The 23,449-nt window shown below is 40.3% G+C and overlaps 2 protein-coding genes across 2 annotated transcripts; one reads left to right on the forward strand and one right to left on the reverse strand.

The window, feature by feature from the left end:
• Nucleotides 1-38: 38 nt before the first annotated feature.
• Nucleotides 39-17,800, reverse strand: LOC133507189 (dnaJ homolog subfamily C member 16-like). Its single transcript, XM_061831988.1, has 15 exons — nt 17,400-17,800; nt 17,208-17,274; nt 16,518-16,663; nt 15,040-15,215; nt 13,638-13,822; nt 12,114-12,218; nt 11,823-11,981; nt 8,785-8,915; nt 8,480-8,657; nt 6,962-7,144; nt 6,813-6,889; nt 5,326-5,406; nt 5,142-5,231; nt 3,534-3,704; nt 39-739 (listed from the first exon to the last, which is right to left on the reverse strand). The coding sequence occupies exons 1-15, from the start codon at nt 17,585-17,587 to the stop codon at nt 244-246; spliced, it is 2,433 nt and encodes an 810-aa protein (XP_061687972.1). The 5' UTR covers nt 17,588-17,800; the 3' UTR covers nt 39-243.
• Nucleotides 17,574-23,415, forward strand: b3galt6 (UDP-Gal:betaGal beta 1,3-galactosyltransferase polypeptide 6). The gene is made up of 3 exons (XM_061831989.1): nt 17,574-17,660; nt 18,828-19,117; nt 19,810-23,415. Exon 3 carries the CDS (start codon nt 19,820-19,822, stop codon nt 20,837-20,839), a length of 1,020 nt encoding a protein of 339 aa, XP_061687973.1. The 5' UTR covers nt 17,574-17,660; nt 18,828-19,117; nt 19,810-19,819; the 3' UTR covers nt 20,840-23,415.
• Nucleotides 23,416-23,449: the final 34 nt, after the last annotated feature.

The following is a 23,449-nucleotide window of genomic DNA, read 5'->3' on the forward strand; positions in this document are numbered from 1 at the left end:
ACACACACACACACACACACACACACACACACCACACACACACACACACACACACACACACACAAACAAAAGAAACACATACCAGTCATCATTGAGCTATTAATATGAAAGCATCCCAAATGTTGGGAACCAACAAATGAGCACCAGACCAGAGGAGCAAAGAAATCTTAAATAATTTCAGAAATGGTTCTGCAAACAAAAGCAAGACCACAAAGGATGAGCACTACCGTGGTTACGCCGAGCTCAGCTCTCTGTGGGGATGTTTTCAGCGGCATGGAGGGAAGGCCACGAAGGGACGTGCCATCTAGGCAGAGTACCCTCCATGAGCCTTTCCATCCACAGTCCTAGGCGGTCAAGCTTGTGGTGTACCTCGATATTCGTGGCCCTACTGGAGCCTCTCTTTGACCTAACCCCATCCTCTCGGGAATGCGAACGGGATGGGGAGTTTGAGCTAGACCGAGACCTGGATCGTGACTTTCTCCCACTCTCAGAAAAGGACGACGATTCAAAGATGGATGATGCATTGCTCGGATCGTCCCCGGTGAAGACTGGTCTAAAGTGGCAAAAGTATTTCTTGTAGCCGTTCAGGGCCAAGACATGGCCATGGTAGTCTGAAGACTCCTCGTCCTCGTCGGAATGACCCACGCTGGATGACGTGCCTGAGCACGAGCGGAGGAGTGAGGGCATCCAGTGGTGATGCTTGTCAGCATTGAGGAAGGAGAAGTGGATAGTCTGGGTCCTGTGGTGGGAGAAAGTGTTAAATGACTTTTCCTAATATCCCAAGGATGTACATATACAGTGCTCAATGTGAATCAGTACAGCAGCACTGAGGTTCCTTTCAGATTCAGTGTTTTGTAAGACATACGAAGCCGGAAAAAACACAACCTCCCATAGTGTTTTGACCATGTGCGCACGCAAAGTATAGCAAAGCAAAATTTTAGCTTTAAATAATTCTAATGGACAAGAAATCAACAACCTTAAAGGTCCACTGACACATAAAACATAATTTTTAGTATGTTTTTAATAAAATAAAGTCAGATGGAATTAACCCATCCATTTTTTCACCACACGTCAGGATGTTGTCATATATGGATTTTTGCATCTCCTGCCATCAAAATCCTGTTGGAGAAGAACCAGGAAGTGACATTTTTTTGCAGACGCCCACACAGGCAAGTTCATGTGTTTATACCTGTTTTACCGTCAGGAAAGTAGCTGTTTTTTCTGCGTGTTAACCAAAATGCCAGCTTGTCGTTTTACTGGATTTTGCTCGAACACTCGGGAGGATAGATTCACTCTTCACACTCTACCAAAACACCCGGTTTGGTTCCAAAATGGATTACAAAGATAGTTTAGTAGCGTGTAACACGAGCTAACTAGCTAACTATATGTATAGTCACCAACCATGAAAAACCTCCCTGAAAGCAGCAATAATAAAAAGCTCCGTTCTCTTCCAACGATGTAATCCTTCTCTCGGAACGTAACAAAAGATCTGCGTCCCAATGTGTCGATGTGCACAGCCCTGCGTTGTTGTCGCTCGCCCTTGTCACGGTCTGAGCCCTCCCCCGTGCTGAAAAGTCTCCTTGTGATGAATGCGCAAGCGTTACTAACAGGGGAACTCTGGGTACGTAGCAGACACGTACTGGGAAATCCCCCGGTCTCATAGTTCTCCTTCTCCATAGAGGGAGCTAACATACGCTATATCCTAACCCTAACCTAACCTTAAAACACAAGTTGATAAAAAGATATACACATTTATGTACGTTCGCTGTGTTCATCTTTCTGAGACGTCCATAGTGAACACGAACACTCGGTGACAAGTTGGCGAATGGCACATGGTGAATCATGGATGGAAGTATGTTTACAAAATATACGCGCATGCGTATTAATATATGCACATGCGCATTCATCACAAGGAGACTTTTCAGCACCGAGAGCGCTCAAACAGTCACAACGGAGGCCGTGGCGTTGCTGTCATTCACCGGCGGCCGCGGCGTTATCCCCAACGCGGAGGTGGATCGGGCGGGGAGGTGGTTTGGCTGCGTGTGGGGAGGATAAAGGAGCTCCCCCCAACCGGTAACCGGTGTCTGGGTTGGCTGAAGTAGTTACTTCGCCCAGCATGGGTCCTCCTGAGTATACTACATACATAAGTTAGGAAATCGAACAATTATAGGCCCATCATTTTGAATATTTCATCACGTTCCTTGTCCATCTGTTGGGGAGTCTGTAGTAGGTTAGAAGTGATCCGCATAACAACTAAATATGGCTCGAAACAATAGGGTAATATTTCCCCGGTCACTTCACTCGATTCTGAGATCTTCCCTTCTTCGAAATGAGCTTCAGTCTCAGAAAGGGCGTCAGAAAAATCTGAAAATCTCCATTGTTCATCTCCCATAGCAGGTGGCATAGCGTCTTTTGAATGACGACTGTCCCAGTGTGACATCTGCAAATGATGTTGCTGTGATGTCGAGTGAGACTTCTGAAACTTTGCGCATTAATGACACGATCTCTGCTCATTTTTTTTTTTCGTATAGACATTTAAGTGAATATTATATGTAGTTTTCATAACAATATCTATTTTAAAATGTATATATGGCTGTCAGTGGCCCTTTAAAGTGTAATCATGAGAAAAATCACAGCAAGAGAGACAAAAAGGTCATTTTTAGAAGTGGATGTACTGTATTCGTTTATGCTGACCATTGAGTAGCAACAGCTAAAGACAATCATTGATCTTCTCAGGACTTCTTTAACAATTGTTTGCTAACAAACATTGTTGCTGTCCATGAAAAGCACAAAGCCTTGAGGGGGACTATTGAGTCTATAATTTATTAATTAATACTACAAACCCTTCTCTGGATGTAGTCTGTGTAATAAATAAAGTAATCAATACTTCTGCAAGATTTGTACGTTTATTTGTGCGTGTTGGAATGAATACACAATGGATAGGTTGTGGCTTCACTAGCGATGTGGTAATTAAATATTCAATTCAAATTATTTTGCCAGTTGTCAACCAAATCAACATATTAAAGCTCGGTTATAACACTATGACAAAAGTGTCACATTGAAGTATAAGTAATAAATAATGTCTTTTTATGTTTCACATTAAATTAATATTCTTTACAATCAATGTCACTAAAGGTTATTTTAATGATATTTTAATCTGTCAATTAATTTTTTTTAATAATGGATGGAGGGAATAAAAAGCATTTAAATTTCCACCCTTCTACAAAAAAAATAGTAAATTTCAAATTGACAGTGAACAAAATTCAAAAACATAAAATGATTATGATTCAATTACTGGACCGTACATAACATTACAGAAAGCAAAAATGTTGATCTTTTTTTTTTTCCAAAGTAAAAGCAGATGTTTGCAAATGTCATTTTGATTAATCACGATAGATATTATATTGACAACCCTGGATTCTGATTCTGATAATGGTAGTCAATTTAATCAATTGATGCCCACATGTAATAAATCTGTTTGCGACTATGCTTATAATTCTTGAGATGCACAGAAAAAAACAACCAACACTTACCCAGAGAAAGAAAAGACCTCCTTCGCAAATTTGCGCAGCAAGGCGTTCTTAGAGGCATTGGTGACCACCAGAACAACGTTGATGTGTCCTGGCCGCAGCTTCACCAAGTTACTGGTGTACGTGATGTCTGTCAGCTCAGTGACCTCCACAAAATCCTTCTTGGGGGGGCGGCTGCATGGACCAAGAACAAGGAGGATATTACATGCATGTTTTACAATACATTACAGAGGCATTAGTTGAAGAGTGAGGCATATATTACAGTGAAGCAAACACTTATAAAACAATCCTAAAACTTTTTGCGTAATTTTTTCCCATCATCTATTCTATGACACATATTAAAAATTATGATGGATGTAGAGTTGACTTCAGCAACTCTCCCTTTCCACTCATGGACTACTAATAGACTATGTGGCATGATAAGTAGTAGTTTTGTTTTAGGCTTTCTATACAATATACAGCAATTAACTTCTTTTAATACTGAAAAACTAAGAGCATTATCCATCCATGCATTTTCTTAGCCGCTTATCCTTCTAAGGGTCACGGGGAACCAATCCCAGCTCAACGGGCAGGAGGCAGGCTACACCCTGAACTGGTTGCCAGCCAATCACATGGCACATCAAGACAAACAGCCACACTCACAATCACACTTGGGCCCAATTTAGAGTGTCCAATTGCATGTTGTTGGGATGTGGGAGGAAACCGGAGTGTTCGGAGAAAACCAACGCAGGCATAGGGAGAACATGCAAACTCCACACAGGCGAGTCTGGGATCTAACCTCAGAACTGTGAGGCTAACGCTATCCAGCTGACCCACCATACCGCCACTAACAGCATTATGTTACTTAAAAATTGCCTATACAAGTAAAAGATTTAATGATGCTGACACCTCGACCCTGGACTTTTATTCACTTCTAATTATTTCCCAACGGTTTATTATGTAAGATCAATTTGAGGAAATATGTTCTACATTGTGTTCAGAGTTGCCATCCTATAAAAATTCACTTCACGAATAATTCCTCCATATCTTTCAGAATTTCCATATTTTTCTATATTTTGCCAAGAGTAGTACATTGGGATAGTCATGATTATAATTGTCAATAAATTAAGGCTTCAATATTTAACATTTTAATATTTTTATTACATTGGCCTTGTAATGTTGGAGGGTTAGTGTCAGAACAAAAAAATTTAAAAAAAGCAAGTCTATTAAATCAGATCTAAAACATCTAAATTAAAACCTAGCAGTATATTTTGTAATTAATATTGCTGATAAACTGAATAAGAAAGTTTATGAATGGACAATAGTTTGGGTTTTCTATTTTGTGCAATGTACTTCTTGTACATTAGCTTTCTTGTATGCTATTTATATTACTGTGACCCACTTATATTTCTCATCTCCACAATTGCTGCTAAACTGATGAAATTTCTAAATTGGGGGACTACTAAAGGTTAACTTAAATGACAATAATTCAATAACAATCAAAATATAATTTTAACCTGTCCAAACTCTAAAGTGACGCAGGCAGTGACATACTAGTTAATTTCTCTTTCAGACGTGGAGTCCCATTGTGTAGAATGTGTATCTATAGTATGTGTATGTGACCACGGTTACCTGGAGGTAGTGCCTCGACTTGACACATCATCTTCAGTTTGAGGTTGCTCTTTTGCTGTTGGTTTCCGGGGTTTAGTCTCACCTGGTTCACTAATAACATCAATAAAACAAACAAAAAATTAAAAAATAAACAGTTCTCTTTACTCAATAGGTAAACTGTATTGGAGAAACCTTCCTCTCTCACCTGAAGGCCTGTATGATGACAGTCCCAAAAAGAATAAAAAGAGCTGAGAAGATCAACGACAGGATAGGCATCATCTCGCGCCTTGAAAGAAGACATCATAGCTTACTGGAAGGACCTTTTTTCTAACAACATAAAATATTAGTTTGGCCTTGATATTGAAAAGTTATCGATATCAAACTTCTTAAGAGTTCTTTCACCATGTAATTTGTAAATATACAGTATCCATCAATGTTGAACTTTGACATGTGAAAAGGGCGCGCCCACCAGGTTAATGTAGAAAGAGCTTGAAGTTTGCTTTTAAATTTCAGATACACCAGATATACTAGCTTAGCTCTTTCTATATCTCTCTACATTCCAATAAGATGCCACAAGATGGAGAACCGTAACAGTGGAACCTGGCTAAAACGTGCCATAATATAACGTCAGTCAGGATCAAACAATGTGTGTGTGTGTGTGTGTGTGTGTGTGTGTGTGTGTGGTGTGTGTGTGTGTGTATATATATATATATATATATATATATATATATATATAGCTTGTATAGCTTCCATTTGACATTTAAACTGCACTTGACTAAGTCTGTTGATTCTAGACTGTGACGAAATATAGACAGGGACTGTTAATAGATAGCCAATAACTAATTGACAAGCCGATGTGACAGCCATGTTGAATTTGACATTTTTATGTGGCTACAACTAGGATATCTAGCATAGTGTGCTGCACATGAGAGGGAGCTCACATGGCTGTCTGCGATGTTAACACAAAGAGGAAAATGAAACATAAGTCTCTGGAGTGTGGAAAATCCTATAGGTAGAGTAGCAAGTTTTTTCGTGAAGCCGTTCATCCATGACAACAGTCTTGGAACTCCAGAGCATTTATTCTACGCAGCTCATGAAAGTGATTCACCTTTGACAATTATGCCAAAAGTATCCAGATAAAGCATACCAGTGGTCAATTTGAACACACTGTAAACTTTAAAGAAATATTCAAGCTTTTTCATTTATTATAACTATGTTTTACTGGTTGTACACCACAAAAAAAATACCCAAAAATTTGCACGGTAGAGTAATATGGGTGTATCGGAACCACAAAAAAAGACAATTGGCTATTATGGATGACCCCTCCACCTATCAGTCGTTTTTAGCGAGGTTCCACTGTATGATGAAGTTAAGAAATTTCCACTGAGAGACGAACATCTTTGTATGTTATTAGAAAAAAGTTAAGGAAAGTCCTCACGGCATGTGCACTGACGGTGCTTTTTTTTTTTTTTTTAACAGTCATTCAATTTTAATAATAGAGATTACTTTGAAAAGATAATTGTTTTCGGATCATAGTTTGTTATCTTTGCAGTTTGAATTATCAATACCGGGGGGGGCGGGGCTCGCTCCCTACCTCCACAAATAGTGGGGATCCAAACTATATCAGAATATGTTTCTTCCCTTCTTTTTTTCATCGGATGTAATGAAGACTATTTGAAATATTTGTCTTACCAGTTTGAGTAAAGAAGGTCATCATAAATTTGATGGACGTAATCAAAAGCAGCATTCATCCACTGAATTAGGAAAATCTAAACAGAGTGAAGATTTAAAATTATTATATTAGTTTTGGAAAAATAGTGCGTGTGCCTGTTGTGCCTTACAGGGGCCATCTCATTGTTGAGTTCTGGCAAGGTGGCGTCCGAGGTCAGAAAGGTAGGGTCCTTCTGAAGGAGCTCCAGATGCTCAAGGAGGCGGTATTTGTCTTCGTCACTACCATTCCACCCACCAATCACAGAGCGGTACAGCACCTTGCCAGCTGGACTCCGCCTCTCAAGAATAACCACCTGTCAGTGGTGTGTAAAAATAAATAAATGAATAAACAATGAAGTTGTAATGAAAATTGCACTGCACTTATGACACATTTCGCCTCGTAGTATTGTCTGTTTTAAAGGTTTATATTTTCATTTTAGTCAAATTACATAACATTTTACACAAAAAAATAGTAACTCGGGAGTGATACACAATAGTGTTCAAAATAATACGAGTCCACAATGTGATTAACCAGATTAATCCACGTTTTCAGTAAATTTTCATTGTCAAACAAGTTACCAGGAGGTGCAGTAGATTCTCAGAAAACCAACTCGACCCAGCATTCATCATATAGACAATTTTAAGGCTGTGCAATTGGGGAATTTGTTGAAAGGGGGGGTATTCGGAAAAAAAAAAAAAAAGTCTTTACAAACTCAAAACAATTTTTTTACTAACACTCCTTAAAGGGGAAATCCAATGCTTTGTATGAACAGTGTATCCAATAGGTCATGTAATATGTACCCTATTTTGACAATGTGATGTTAAATCCTCTCTCATTTAATAGTGTTTTGAGAAGATTTTTAATCGACAATTATGAATTTTTAGGGGCGCTGCCATTTTCGCGAGTCACGTGAGGTACGTGGGCGTATGTGACATGTTACATGCCGTGCCAAACGCTGGAATATATGAAGCACCATTTATGCCCAGCGCTGATTTCTCGGATTTATCCTCATCTGATGAATAAATAGCAGTATCGGTTGATCGGGAAGACGGAGGAATACTTCAATACAGATTTGAACCTGTGGCTCTAAGTAATGTTGAATATTCAGATGGTTCTTCGGGCGGAATGACAGAGTCTGACTATTCGGAGGTTATCTGCACTGGGCATAATGGTGTCCCATGTAACCGAGCTTATGGAATGGCACGGTATACGTCACATACGTTCACCTAGATCATGTGACTGGTGAAAATGGCAGCGCCCCTGAAAATTTGTAATCTTCTCAAAACACTATCACATGAGAGAGGATTTAACATCACATTGTCAAAATAGGGTACATATTACATGACCTATTGGATTAAATTTTCATGCAAAGCACTGGATTTCCCCTTTAAGAATGTGTACATCATGAATCCTGGCTCTTGTTGGTTTTCTGAGAATCTACTGCACCTACTGGTAACTTTTTTGACGTGCCAATAAACAATATACAGAAAACTTGGATTAATTTGGTTAGTCACATTGGACTCCTCTATTTTGAACACTACTGTAAAATGGTATGAATGTTTTTCTTGACGATCTCATCATAAAACACTTTGGCGCACACCAACAAAATGGTGCAGGTGTGTGTACTGTGTGTGTTTATGGCACTGACTTGAGGGGAGATTACAGCCTGGTTGGGAAGCAGAGCCTGGCAGAGAGGCTGCTGCTGATGCTGGTAGACGTATGCAAACCGTAGTACTTCTTTCTTGTTAAACGTGGCAAAGTCCAGGAATGCCTTATTTCGGGGAAGAAAAGCTTGGTCCTCGCTGGTAATCAGCAGCACACAATACCTGGAAAACAGTGGTCTCATTTCATTCACTTTCGTTACTTGAGAATTCAAATAGAAGTTGGATTGTAAAGGTCTTTGTTTAGCTGCAGTATGGACCAAAAATTTCCCTAAGGTCTTTGGCATCTTACTTCCTTCGTCTGTGAAACTGTTTGACAGGACACAGCTCATCAAACAGCTGCTGGTTGACCAGTCGGGGGACTTGCAGGAACTTGTTGTTGGCAACAAACTCGTGCATGATCTGCCACTTCATTCCTCTGGCCTGAAACATAAAATAGAAGAGTAAGAGAAAAAAAAGGGCTTGGACAGACGATGAGATGCGGTTTGGATTATTCACTACTCAAAACTTATAGCTATTTAGTTTCCACATAAACATTCAGGATGCCTCTAAAAATGAACTCTGTTTTACAGGTAAACTGAATGCACATGTCCGACTAGTCATTGTTTCAGTACAACTTGGAGCTCATTGTTCTATAACAATGAGCTGAATAGCAAAATTACCAACAGAAAATACATCTTCCAAGGACTTCCACCACTGTGCCTTTCTGTAACTCTTAGTCTCTCTGTATGTCTGTTACAACATTCTAATGACAATCTGTCACCATTTCCCAACGGTGAGTTGAATAATTCAGGTCTCCCACTTCAGGTCCTCAAATCCATCCTCAAAAAAATCCAGCAGAGGATGTACTTCTTCTGGCTTCTGAGGAAGCACAGCCTCCCAAAGGGCTGTTCTAAAGTGGTATACACAGCAGTCATCAAATCAGTCCAGTGTTCTTCCATCATAGTCTGGTTTGATGCTACTACAAACAAGGACAAACTTTGATGGAAATTCAAAATGTTGAAGGGATTGTTAGTACCCCCCTACCAACCTTTGACAGTTGGACACTCCCAGAACTAAGACAAGAGCATTCAAATGCCTCTTGGGCCCTTCAGATACTGGACAATCAATTGAGTAGCATCTGCAACGTTTGCACAATTAACATTGTCCCAGATTATCACACTACTAGTCATTTTACACTGCAAACATTTATTGAGATTTGCTCGAGGACTCTGCACTTTTTTGCACAGTTGTCAAAAACAAAAATTGTACTGACATTACCATATTTCTTGTAAACTTTTATTACACAGAGACTGAAATTTAAAAAAAAGAACAACAAACTGCATTTATGTCTCAAAAGTATTCGCTGTCAATTGGTCTGTGACTATCACCATGTCTTTATGTCTAAATTGACTGTTGCGATAATGTATGTCACACTAGAGCAGCTCCAATTGACCCCTCCGTAGAAATTGCGCAATCCGCGTCACTGACCAATCAGAGGTCAGAGATCTGCATAAACCACGCCCCTTTTTGGACCCGCAGTTTTCTCAGACAACGCTGCATGGTCCAGTATAGCTTCTGTTGCCGTTTTATCGCGTATTTGGGTTCTTTAACAATAGATATGGTTAGGAGGTGTAGTCACGGACTTTATAATAGTGACGACAGGTATCCTGAAAGGCTAGTTGGTGGAGTTCAATTCGTACCGTTTCCAAAACCGAAGACCCAGTACGAAAAATGTCATCGATGGATCAAACTTTGTGGAAGACTGCATCATCAACTGAATCCATCTAAAATCAACCGGAACAGAAGACCGAGTACGAAAAATTTCTTCGATGGATCAAACTTTGTGGAAGACCGGATGATCAACTGAATCCATCAACCGGAACAAATATGTTTGCACGAAGGTAAGCCTTATATTTGATTTTCAATACATGTCTCATATAAATGAATTAGCAGTTCTTCGCTTGCATAACATAGCTAAATGTGAATGATTGACACACTTGATCTGTGTTGAGTGATATTTTGCAATGATCTGACTGCACAAACGTGTCCCTTTATTCGCGGCTAATGAGCTAAGCTAAACCGGACTTTTGTTTGTTTGCATGAAGGTATGCCCGATATTTGATTTTCAATACATGTCTCATATAAATGAATTACCAGTTCTTCGCTTGCATAACATAGCTAAGTGTGAATAATTGACACACTTGATCTGTGTTGAGCGATATTTTGCGATGATCTGACTGCACAAACAAGCGGCTAATTAGCTAAGTTAAACCGGACTAGCAGTCCTAAAAGCCTTCGACGTGCACCGAGACACCAAGACTGAAGGAAGGATGTTTGAGGACACTAAAGTAGTGATTGTTGTACTCGGTTGGGACTTACGTAGGTTCGGCACTAATTCAAGAATAATTATTGAGGGAGCGCGTGACGTTACACAAAGAAAACGAGAGAAACAACTCGTAAATCAAGCCTCGCCTTCTTCTTTTCCTTCATACGGCGGTTCACAAACGGCTATACAGATACACATTCAGATTCTGCACACAAGTGTGATAGGTAAAACAAAAATAGGAAACTGTCAATGACGAATTCGTCTTTGGGTTATAATATATTATGTGGCTTCTCGGTCTTCCTCTGACTCTGGAAAGATCTCGAGCTAATATCAATGGTTTCTCCGTCGATATGCATGTAAATACCATTGAAATACCCCTCGCTGAAATACTTGAAGCCCTGCTGTCTGCTTTTCAATTATATTTCACTCTTAGCTAAGAATGCGAGTGAGAAATCAGCCGGTAAATCAAACAGTTTTGCTCTATTCTTTTCTTGCTGCGCCGCCCTTTTTGCTAATTGTTTGTCTGACGTAGGCGCACGTGGCGTGACGTCACTTCAGGAGGCGTGATTAAGTGCCCTGTACGGAGGGGTCAATTACCCAAAACAATTTTCTTTAGGTTTTTGACATACTTGGCAAATGAAAATTATTCTGATTATTGTGTGTCCTGTTGGTCTCAATGTTAAAATATGAACTATGACGAGGACGTTTTAAAAATCAATTCGAATTGAACTAGGAAGTTTACTCGTCATGGCTCAAACAACTGTTGTAAATTTTGCTGTGAATCTCCTTGTTCGAGAAGAGCAAGACGTTTTGCAAAAAGCACAAAACAACTGAAGTTCACCTGTAATGGTAAAAATACATTGGAATGCTACCCAAAAGCCCAAGTCATTCCTGCATTTTTTACCTTGATACTGAAGAACTCCATTATGTCCAAAATACCAAACATAAAAGACAGCAAAAGACTTGTGAATTTAATTTGGCTACCTTAATACGACAGTGATCTGTGTGTGTGTAGAAAGTACCTGGATGATATCCACTGGGTTTTTTGTGTCCTCTTTAAACAGCAGCATGATGGGGGCGTAAGAGTTTATGTTGAACTGCTGCAGAAGCTGAATGTTGTGTGTGTCACCCTGGTCTACGTAACCAAAATGAACATAGTCTCTGAAGGCAAAAGCTGTTAACTAGGGAGCACAAAGAGAATAAAACTTTGATTTGGATACTTTTGAGAGGAAGAGAACAACATTCCAAATATTAACTGGCACTGAAGTACTTTTAAAAAAATATATATATAATGATGGGTGATCATGCCACACCTTGTAGACAATGGGAACATTGGAGTCCTGGTCAAACAAAAGAACGCTGGGCTTATTTTCAACATGCCAGCTTTCCAGAAAATTATTGTAATTGTCGTCAGTGATCTGGGGGAAAAAAAAATAACAATAATTCAAAATTGTGTATGACAGCTCCGACATGTATGCATTTAATTCAAGTTTTCTAGTGCTTATCGACAAATGGGTGAAGAACTGGTAAAGAACAAGTGCAAGATTGCAGACATAAAGGAATTGATGAATGTGTGATTTTATAAAAAGCGTAATGGATTTCTAAATGTTAAATAACTTTAGAAAATTTACATTTATGTGACATTACCTTATTATTTTATTTTAAGATTAATCATTATTATTACAGCATAACCGAAGGACTGACAAGATGTACTTTCATTTGAAGTGGGGAGAATTACTTAATTTGTGTGTTTGTGTGTGTGTGTATATACCCACACGCAGACATACACAGTGGAACCTCAGAGTTCGAACGAGGTTTGGGGGTTATATAAATTGGACTTCAACCCAAAAAAAATCAGTGTAAAAAATGCCTTGGGAGTTCCACCCAATTCTTGGATTCGGAACACCTGAGCAAAGCAGAACCCATGTTGACCGGGTATCTGAGTCAAGCCAAGAGATGCCGAACGCACTCGGGGCAGTGCAGCGACAAGCCACTGCCCACTTCAAGTCACTCAGGTAGTCATCGTGCAAGCTCGCACATTTGGAAGTGTTTCTCAAGATTTTTTTTTCCAGTACTTTCTTTGCCATGGGCCCAATGAAAGACAGCGGTGCAAAAGTAGGAAAGGAAGTTGAGTGAACCACAATGGACTTAAGGAAGGAGAACGAAAATGGGGGACATGTTTGTCACGGCTCTTCCTAACTAGTATCATATGGCTAATTCAACTATCCAAAAAAATTAAAAAGTATTACAAAGCAAAGGCCTCAGATAATAGAAGAAATGGAAAAGCTACTGGAGACCTCCCCAGTCAAACCATGGAGGGTGACTTTGGTGTCCTCCTTCCCTTTTTGCCCCTAAATGTGACTGTGCGTGCGACTGTTGTCTGTCTCCATGTGCCGTGTGATTGGCTGGCAACCAGTTCAGTATTTACCCAGCCTCCTGCCCGATGACTGCCGGGATATACTCCAGCAATTCCATGACCCTCGTGAGGATAAGTGGCTAAGCAAATGGATGGATGGAAATACAATGGGAAATTATTATTTGAAGGTTGGGAACGGATGAAACTCACGTACAATGTTTCCTATGGAAAAAATGTTTCGGACACTGAACAAATAGGACTTTGAAAACTTCAAACAAACGAATTATGTTGGAACTCTGTGAGGTTCCACTGTATGTATTAAAGTAAAAAGTATATTTTGTAAAAAAAAAATAATAATAATAAATCTTGTCATTGTCCAATTTGGCAATATTCCCAAAACATCTCAGCTGAACTTCATCAATACATTTTGCACTCCTCTACAACTTTTACATGAAGTTAACTGTATACGTGGGCTTTTCACCTTTTTCACCAGTTTCTGGGGAAGAAGATCTTCGACAAACTGTCGCAGGTGTTCTCGAATGATGGCCTGATGGAAGAAGGTCACTTTGCCGTTCACCAGTCCGATGATGGAGGGAGCGCGGTGAGCACCCAACTGGTTCGCAAGACGACGTTCATAACCCAAGTCCACAATGCCAATCCCTACACCTGGTGGAAAAGTACAAATGAACTTCAGCTTTATCTCGCACAGGAGAGAAAAATATTATTAAAGGTGCACCTCTTGCCCAACTCATCTGGGATATCACACTCACGGTATTACATCGAAACTAATATCATCACACCATAGCAAGCAGAATAGCATAACTAGCAAATATTAAAACAAAAGAATGACTCGAGAAATAATTGACACAAAACATGCACTCAAAACGCTATTTACATCCTACACGCTTTGCGATGCTCTCAGCATGCTTTGCAGCACTAAAGACCTCTAAAGACCTGCAGAGCAATAGTACTTCATATAAAAAAGATGGTCAGAAATTCATAAAAAAATAGATTTAAATTGATTGAGCTAAATTATTAATACAATGATGTATAAAAATATTATCACAACAGCCACTGAGAGTTTGAGGCAAGTTGGGTTTTACAATAACAATGCACACACAATTTATTTTCAAAGCTACACTAAAGTATTGCTCATTACCATAAAACATTACTACTGAGTTTCGTATCCTGAATTTCCTTCGTAACTAGAGACAATATTTTTCCAAGGAGGCGTTTCATAACCTGAATTTTTCGTTACGAGACGTTCATAAGTAGAGGTAGCACTGTACATTCAGTCATCTTCTGTACCGCTTATCCTCACTAGGGTCATGGGCGTGCTGGAGCCTAGACCAGCTAACTCTAGTAAAGTACTTGGGGTCCCCATTCTCACACTCTACTGTATTTTCTGTAACTTTTAATGTGTACTTTAAAAGGTGGGAACTGTCCTGGTGAGTGTCATGTATGTCAGAAAACTTGGCTACTTTACTTGGCTAAAATGTTATCCAGTCTGCGTATTGAGTGACTCAGTGTGAGTTGTGGCCATCGGCTGCTCTTATTATGGGTTTGTTTTCTTACAGATTGTTTTATAAAGCGCGTAAAAGTCCACCAGCAGTTAAAATACATTCTCAATAGCGATGGTGGGCGAAATTAAGTTAGCTAACATGGAAAAAACTTAACTTGCAATGGTGATCATAGATGTGTTGTTGTGGTACAAATTGCGCTGCATATTCGTTTGTAAATGTAAAATGTTCCTAAACTTTGGACATTCCCTTTTATGGACTGTTGCAGCTCTATGTATAATTCAGTTTATTCTGATGAGCAGCAGATGAACTCAGTTTGTTTGGGGAAGAAAAACATTGCCATGCCATCACCATTAAGCTTACCCAGTGGTTCAAGTTCCTGCACGGTTTCCTTCCACACGGGCTCCATGTGAATGCAGGCAAAGCACCACTCGGAGGTCACTTTGATGAGGTACGGCCTCTTGTGGCTGTCTGGAAGAATGTCGCTGTTAAACTGAGAGTGGTGCAGCAAGTACTTGCTGTCTGCAAAGTCCCTTGACCTGGAGGAGCAAGAAAGAGGAGACTGTTTTTATGGACAAGAAGGGAAAACTGTCTATAAGTCCATTCTGAGCTCACAATACAAAACTTTTCAATTCATTAACCTAACTCCCGAGATTTAAAGTGGGACAAAAGCCTGACCGTTAGCATTAAAAGGATACAGCAAAAAAAGTGCCTCTACCATGAATAAAGGTTATATAAAGGTAACGGTTTGTCAAATTAGACTGGATGGAAAAAAATGATTTTGCAACGAACTGGTGAGTGACTTGTATTCCGGAATGGACTGGCAATCTTTGATGTTCCATTGTGACATTCTTGAATTATCACTGTAATATGATCCAAGAAGGGGGAGCAGGGGGTGTGTTCCAACGTCAGTCCCTGGTCCCTGGTAAACTCCATTTAGGGGTGCTGGAGAAGATGGTCCATCAGGAAATCAAATCTCAGATTCAGGAGGAGCAGTGTGGTTTTCATCCTGGCCATGGAACAATGAACCAGCTCTACACCCTTGGCAGGGTCCTCGAGGGTACATGAGAGTTTGCAAAACCAGTCAACTTGTGTTTTGTGGACTTGGAGAAGGCGTTTTCATCCGTGTCCTTCAGGGTGTCTTGAGAAGGGTGCTTCGGGAGTATGGGGTACCGAACTCCTTGAAAGGGGCTGTTCGATGAAGAATAGAGCGGGAGATTGACAGGTGGATCGCTGCAGCGTCTATAGTGATGCAGACTTTGTATTGATCCGTTGTGAAAAGAGAGAGCTAAGTTGATAACTGAACCTCTTAATATATTACTTGATCTACATTCCTACACTTAGCTGTAGGTCGCGATGGAAAGAACAAAATCCCAGGTACAAGCAGGCAATATTAGTTTCATCTCTAGTGCTCTCCTTTAGAGAAAGGGTGAGAAGCTCATTCATCCGGGAAGACCTCAACATAGAGCCACTGCTCCTCTGCATTGAGAGGAGCGAGAAGCCGTGGCTGCGGCATCTGATTCGGATGCCTCCCGGACGCCTCCCTGGTGAGATGTTCTGGGTACGTCCTACCGGTGAGAGACCCCGGGGATGACCCAGGACACGCTGGAGGGATTATGTCCATTACCTCATCTCGGGATCCCTCCAGAAGAGCTGGAAGAAGTGGCTGGGGAAAGGGAAGTCTGGGCGTCCCTCCTTAAGCTACTGCCCCCGCAACCTGACCTCAGATAAGCGGTGGAAAATGGATGGACGGTTATGGTCCAAGATAACTTTCAGACTTTAAATATCACCATGCAGACAATATAAATGATAGATAATATACAAATGGAGGCATGTATTACCTAGAGAAATGAAAGAAAGACTCATCAAAGTAGAAGCTGTTTTGGAATTTGCGGAAGTGTTGATGCTGTGACTGCCCAAACGGTTCATTTTCTTCTACCTGCCCATAGCGGTCAAAGTTGGCCCTTCGCTCTTCATTTGACAAAATCTGTTCGCAAAACATGAAAGAATGTAAGTTATTTAGTACATACCAAGATTGGGTACCATCTAGAAAAATGTATTTGTTGTGAGACATGATTTTATGTACCATGTTATTGTGCTTGTTTTTCTGACCCACTGTTTTATTCCAGTGTTTATTGCTGAAGCCCAGAGAAATCTTATGCAATATTACATTTATTATTTTGACAATGCTAAAATTGCCACATCTAACTACAAGTGCCATTCAGTAGAGTGCAAAACAATGTACTACTTTCTGCTTCATAGACAACATCAAAGGGGCGTTGCTCGCTCGTATAATTTTTTTTATTTTGGGGGGGGGGTGGTGGATGCTTCCATTTATGCCAGTCACTCAAAGGGTGACATAAATTCCAGACTGTCAACAATACACATTGAACTTCTCTGACAAATCTCACAACAAAAAGCTGCTGAGCTATTGATGCCGTGGGAGAATCTACTAAAAATCAAGACGCAAAGCAACAGAATACGTCACAGAATGTTCCACTTCCTATAATATAATACTGTATACCGCATACCTCATATGACTTTGAAACCTTGATGAACATATCTTCAGCATTGGGGTCTTTGTTCTTATCTGGATGCCTGGGTGGAAAAACACGGAAAATTAGAAAGCGTGAAATAAGATGGTGTTGAAATGGCTTGTGTTTTATGAAGCAAAGACGTTCAGCTGTCATTTCGTCAACTTGATCGGCTGGTATATTACTCACCATTCTTTGGCAAGGTTCTTATATGCCTTTTTGACGTCTGCTTGGCTCGCACTCCTGCTGACACCCAAGACTTTGTAAGGGTCATATGCAGACGTTGTTTCCACAAAACGTTCAGTAAAAACTAGCAGAAAGATGGCGAGCGCCAGCGGGCATGGGCCGGGATGTCGGCTCTTTCCCCCAGCAGTCATCGCTTATTACCGTCCGTCTGCGCAACCGAGTAATATTTTTTAAAGCCAACGTCTCGGGTAACGATACACGAAGGTAAAGGCTCACATTAAAATCACCGGTGATTCGTTCACGATTAAAGTAAATAGAAACATACCGGTGTTTTAAAAGACGGAGGTCATTATATTTGGTGCATGTTAGCAAACGTTACTGTCATAGCAATGAACTGAATGATCTTCCGGTAATCATTTCAAAATAAATAAAATGCTTCGTTTATTTTATATAATGTGCGTTAATAGAAGATATATATCACTTCTTATATATACATGTCGGTATTAAATAAGTAATCATTAAAAATGGATTAGAGAGGAAAGCATCAAATATCCTTGGCTCTGACGTCAGCGGTTGTGAGCACTCTCATCTTGATGCTGAGACACGTCAGTGCGTCCGCCATAATTGATGTGGCAGATTTCCTTTCAACTATCCACCCATCCATTCTCCAAACATCTTAACCTCTATGGTTTACATTTAACTTTTTTTTGATAAATAATTTTTCGATTCTGTCATTTATGTCCATTTACATTCCAATGCTGGCAATGACTGGAGATGGACAGGCATAGTAGCCTTCTCTTCTGACAGTGTCTTCTTGGTTCGAACTGGTCTCTCAGTCAGACAAATCAGCTAAGCAACTAAGAACATTGAGAGTCAAAGGAATGAGATTGCACCAAGATGTGTATCTGAGACGATGTTATCATGATATGTTTTTAACAAAGAAAGAAACAGCTGCTCAGTCTAAATCATATGAGATTTACTTTTGAGTGGAGTGTGGAGTTTGAATGTTCTCCCCGTGTTTGTGTGGGTTTTCTCAGGGCACTCCGGTTTCCTCCCACCTCCCAAAAACATGCAACATGAATTGGACACTCCAAATTGCCCCTAGGTGTGATTGTGAGTGCGGCAGTTTGTCTTGATGTGCCCTGCGATTGGCGGGTAACCAGTTCAGGGTCTACCCTGCCTCCTGCCCGATAGGCTCTAGCACTCCCGCGACCCTCGTGAGGATAAGTGCCTAAGAAAATGGATGGATGGATGGACCTTTCCCCTCTCGCGTTTGAGTGCAGTTTGCTTTTTTTTTTTTTTTCATATGGCTTTTTGTTTTCTCTAAAGACATAAATATGTGTCTTGGTCATAATACGCTAACCTAAACGTTTAAAGAAAACATGCTTATAAAAGATATTTTGTATTAGTGTTCTGTTTCTTTTTTCGTAGGCTCAGTTTCCGGTTAGCACTCCATCACCGCCTGTCTCATTACGAAGGGGGAAATGAAAACAGCTACATTCTGCGTCTCTCCTGACTGGAGTAGTTTGAAACGTTATTTTTGCGTCTTTGGCGTGGTCTCCTGCCAATTTACCCACGATGTGTGATTTTGCTTTTTGTGGAGAGAGTCGCCAGAGTGCGCTGCGGCTCTGGACTCGGTAGCCAACGCCAACGTTAGCTTTGCAAAGCTGCACGGCCTGCTGCAGCAGGTTTATTCACGAAAGGGCCACTTGGCTGCTCAGGTAAATGAAATAAACAACCAACTTATCTTGATGCAGCTGATGCATAAGTAGCACTATAGCTGCAAAAATCAAGCGCGGAAATGAAGTAAAAAAAAAATACCGCACATAGACGTAGCATCCTCGGCTAAAAATGTTTTCCTGATGTTGCTTTGAAAATGAACTCACCAGTTTGCAGTTCTGCACAAATGTCGATGGATAATATATTATGTCCCATATATGTACATTTAATGCATTTGTACAATGCATTGACATTTTTCATCAGCATTGTTTATTATTGAGTACTGTGCGTTGTATGCAACCATGAATTTAAGCTTTACAGAGGCCATATATGTGTTTGTAGTCTGCGCAACACGGTTATGTCAAAGTGAGAATTAAGTACTGTTGCTTTGTACTACTTATAATTAGGACATCCAAATTTTAAGCAGTCCTTACATTATTTCTTACAGTACATATTTTATAATCGTCCACAAGAGTATAAATACAATGTGTGAAATTTTTACCAATATTTTTAGAATATGCTGAGATTTTGAAGACTAACCAAAGTCATTATTTGTAGTCTAATGTGTGGACATATGTCGCGGAACACTGTACATATATTTTATTTACGTGTGGCTCTTTTGATCCACTCACAATTTTAATTAGGTAGTTACTTAGTAAGTTTTATTGAAAATATTGTTTTCCCTGTACGACAGGCTCAGCGACATGAATGTGGTACGTCTAGTGTGCCGCCACAAGACTGCATTGTTCCTCTGCACTGTGTGCACCTTTGCTGTGGTCCTTGTCTTCTTGGCCAAATGTACCTCCGAAACCCTGAAGCAAGGTCATGCGGATCCACCGGGCTTAGCCCCCCGCGCCAGCGCATTACATCCCCGTCTAGAGGAGCATGACCGATATGCCCCGTCCAAAGATGTGTCAGCGTTCCTCGTAGTCCTCATAACAACGGGGCCCAAGTATACTGAGCGCAGGAGTATCATCCGGAGCACATGGCTGTCCAAAAGGGACTCTGATGTTTTGGCCATGTTTGTAGTAGGAACTCTGGGGCTTTCCAACGAAGACCTTCAGAACCTCAATGTAGAACAAGGACGGCACAAAGATCTGCTTCTACTACCTAACTTGAAAGACTCTTATGAGAACTTGACAATGAAGCTGCTGCACATGTACTCCTGGCTGGACCACAATGTGGATTTCAAATTTGTCCTCAAAGCAGATGATGACACATTCGCTCGGTTGGACCTCCTCAAAGAGGAGCTGCGAGGGAAAGAGCCCACTCGCCTGTACTGGGGCTTCTTTTCAGGCCGAGGGCGTGTCAAGACAGCCGGGAAGTGGCGGGAAAGCTCTTGGGAGCTCTGCGACTATTACCTCCCCTACGCACTGGGCGGCGGCTACATTTTGTCATCTGACCTGGTACGATACGTGCATCTCAACGCAGGCTACTTAAAGATATGGCAGAGTGAAGACGTCTCTTTGGGTGCCTGGCTAGCTCCGGTGGATGTTCGGCGGACGCATGACCCGCGCTTTGACACCGAGTATAAATCCCGCGGTTGCAACAACAAATACTTGGTGACACATAAGCAAAGTCTGGAGGATATGCTGGAGAAGCACCAGATGCTACAGCGTGATGGCAGGCTCTGTAAGGAGGAAGTTAAGCTGCGACTCTCGTACGTGTACGACTGGGGTGTGCCCCCCTCACAGTGCTGCCAAAGGAAGGAGGGTATTCCTTAATTTTATCTGCTTATCACTCAGCTGAAGTCGACATCTACTTCCTACTACTGTAAAGTCTTTCATCGTTTTTACACTGCACGCCCTATTGCAGTTTGTGTTGTCCTCATAAACCTTGGATCAGTGGATGGAAATGGAGAGTAGTTTTAATAAACTTTCCCAATGTTGTGAGGTACCCTTGTGAGGATAACCAGCACAGAAAATGGTGGCTGTTTGATCAAAGCACATTGTACTTTATTTCAAATGCCATTTTAAGGGCCTTTCCCCATTTATACTTATGTTTTCCTTAATCCAAAAGTACATCCTGGTTAAATGCGACCACCGCATTTCCTTACAAAGTGACCTCGCTGTGCTTCTATTGATCCGTTTAAATAAAGAGACGCCACACTACAGATCGACTTTTCCCTCCGCCCCTTTCTAGAAATAACAGATGATAGTTACATTTTAGTGTGGATTTTTACTGTGCCGGACAAACACAACTAAGAATTTTTCCAGAAAAGTAGCTGGGCTACACTTTAGTGAGTGGTGTAGACTTTTATATGAAAGAAAATCTTTTAATTTGATATTTTTATGAAAAATAATTTTGATTTATATTCTAGAATTGCATTTGCAAAGCCACCCCAAATAAATCCCATACCACTAATATATATTTGGTACACTTGTTTAGTAGTAATAATACAGTAATTTAAAAAAAAAACCACCCTCACTCACTATAAAATGAGGAAATACGGTACTGTTTAAAGACGGGGATTCACAGTAATGATTCAACTACTGTGGAAAGCCATTGTTTGATATCCTTCATATGCAGCTTCAGGTCCATGTGCTAGTACACTCTTTTTTTCCTTACTTATTTGGACAACTTTGGCATACAGGTTACTATTGAGGCAAACTAATGACTGTGTGTTACTAGTAATACTAGTCAGTAGTCACATAAAATTCTGCTACCTGACAAGTTTTGGCTCACTTGTGATGTAGTTGACCTTCTACTCTACCCAAGTTGTCCTTCAAGTGAGGACAGCGCTCACTAGTACCTTAATGGAGGAGTTTACAAGATTTAAAAGGTTTAAACAGATGTCATTCTCAAATTCACACGGACTGAATGCATGCCAATCCTTTCTTTTTTAGCATTTGTTGCTTGTTAGCTATGTTTATATTTTGCTAGCCTTATACCAATTTGTTGGTAAGTGATAGATGGGCATTTTTTGAGTGGGTGTTGGGGTGCAGGAAGTGGATATTTTACCATAGTTTCAGCAAAGCTCCAAAACCCCAAGGTAACAGCTCAGTTCGGTCGCCCACATTGCATCAAGTGCATTGTCCCGAGCAGCCCCTTAACGTCACTTGACGCACAGATGCCAAAAATTGTTGCTGTGCGTAGAATGCCGCTGAGATTATCTCTCGTGATTTGTCCGTTTTAGTTACATGTTAATATGAAGTACTCACTGCTCCTTCCCGTTCCACATCCCATCCACGCCGCTGGCTTCTTCATAGATTTTGCAGCATAATTAAATGTGTCATCTTGTTGTCTTTTTTTCCTCAGGCTTAATTTCTTGCAAACCCAATTAATTTCACCCAATGAGGCCAGAAGGCAGATTTTTATTTTCAAAGTTCATTTACTTATGTGCTATTGTATGCTCACACTGACAGATTTAATAAATACAACAATACCGTTCTTTTGGGGGAGGGGGGAATTGCAAACTCCCCGTTTAAGCTGTGATTCAGGGCTTTCAATAAAACTGCTGTTGTCATCTCAATCCTGTTCATGTCCATGATGGGACAAAATGACGTACTATGTGGGAATTCTTCTGATTTGCATGGGAGTGTAAACAAAATCCTCATTTGTGTCACCAAATCCTTAGTTCTTGGGTATTTTAACAAAAGCATCACTCAGCATTCATGCACAAGGGGAGGTGTTTCTCAGTTTAAAAAAAAAAAAAAAAGTTTTGCACAACTAGTGTTTCATATTATGATTATATTTTGTATTAAAAATTCGTTTTGGCCTTGAATAGATGCTTTCAACCTTGTGTATGTCAGTATTGTCATCATCTTTATTTTCTCATTTTGAACCTCTTCTGAACATTTGTACACAATTTGAGTTTCGGAGGTTATGTTATGAAAGTATATTTTATGTTGCAAAATAACTTTGAATTTGTATTTATTCTTAATTTATTATTGGTGTAAGCACAGTGGTTGTTATGCCAGCATATGGGCGGGCACAGTGAATTTGTATTTCCAAAAGTCCCCAATTAGACAAGGTTTTACGCATGTGGAATTGCACAGAGTGTGAAAGTGGAAACGGTTGAATGTCTTTTGTTCAGCAAGCCATCATGTTTCTTCACGCGATAACTTCTGAGTGGAGTGTGCGGTGACAATGGACTGTTTTAGTCAACGTGTTTCTTGAGTACTGTGCAGCAGTGTTCGAATGTTCTCTTTAAGAGCACAGCTTTGCCAGCAGGTCACCTTTCCTTGGCAATTTTTTTTTAATCTATTCTGATGTTTTCCAAGTTTACCTTGCCCTTACATCATCATTGTACAATGTCATCCACCCGGGAATAAGTTATTAAAACTATGTGAAACTTTCAGAGTCGTTTGTACATTTCCAGTATGAATTACATG

The sequence above is a fragment of the Syngnathoides biaculeatus genome, chromosome 10, assembly GCF_019802595.1.
Source record: "Syngnathoides biaculeatus isolate LvHL_M chromosome 10, ASM1980259v1, whole genome shotgun sequence".
NCBI lineage: Eukaryota > Metazoa > Chordata > Actinopteri > Syngnathiformes > Syngnathidae > Syngnathoides > Syngnathoides biaculeatus.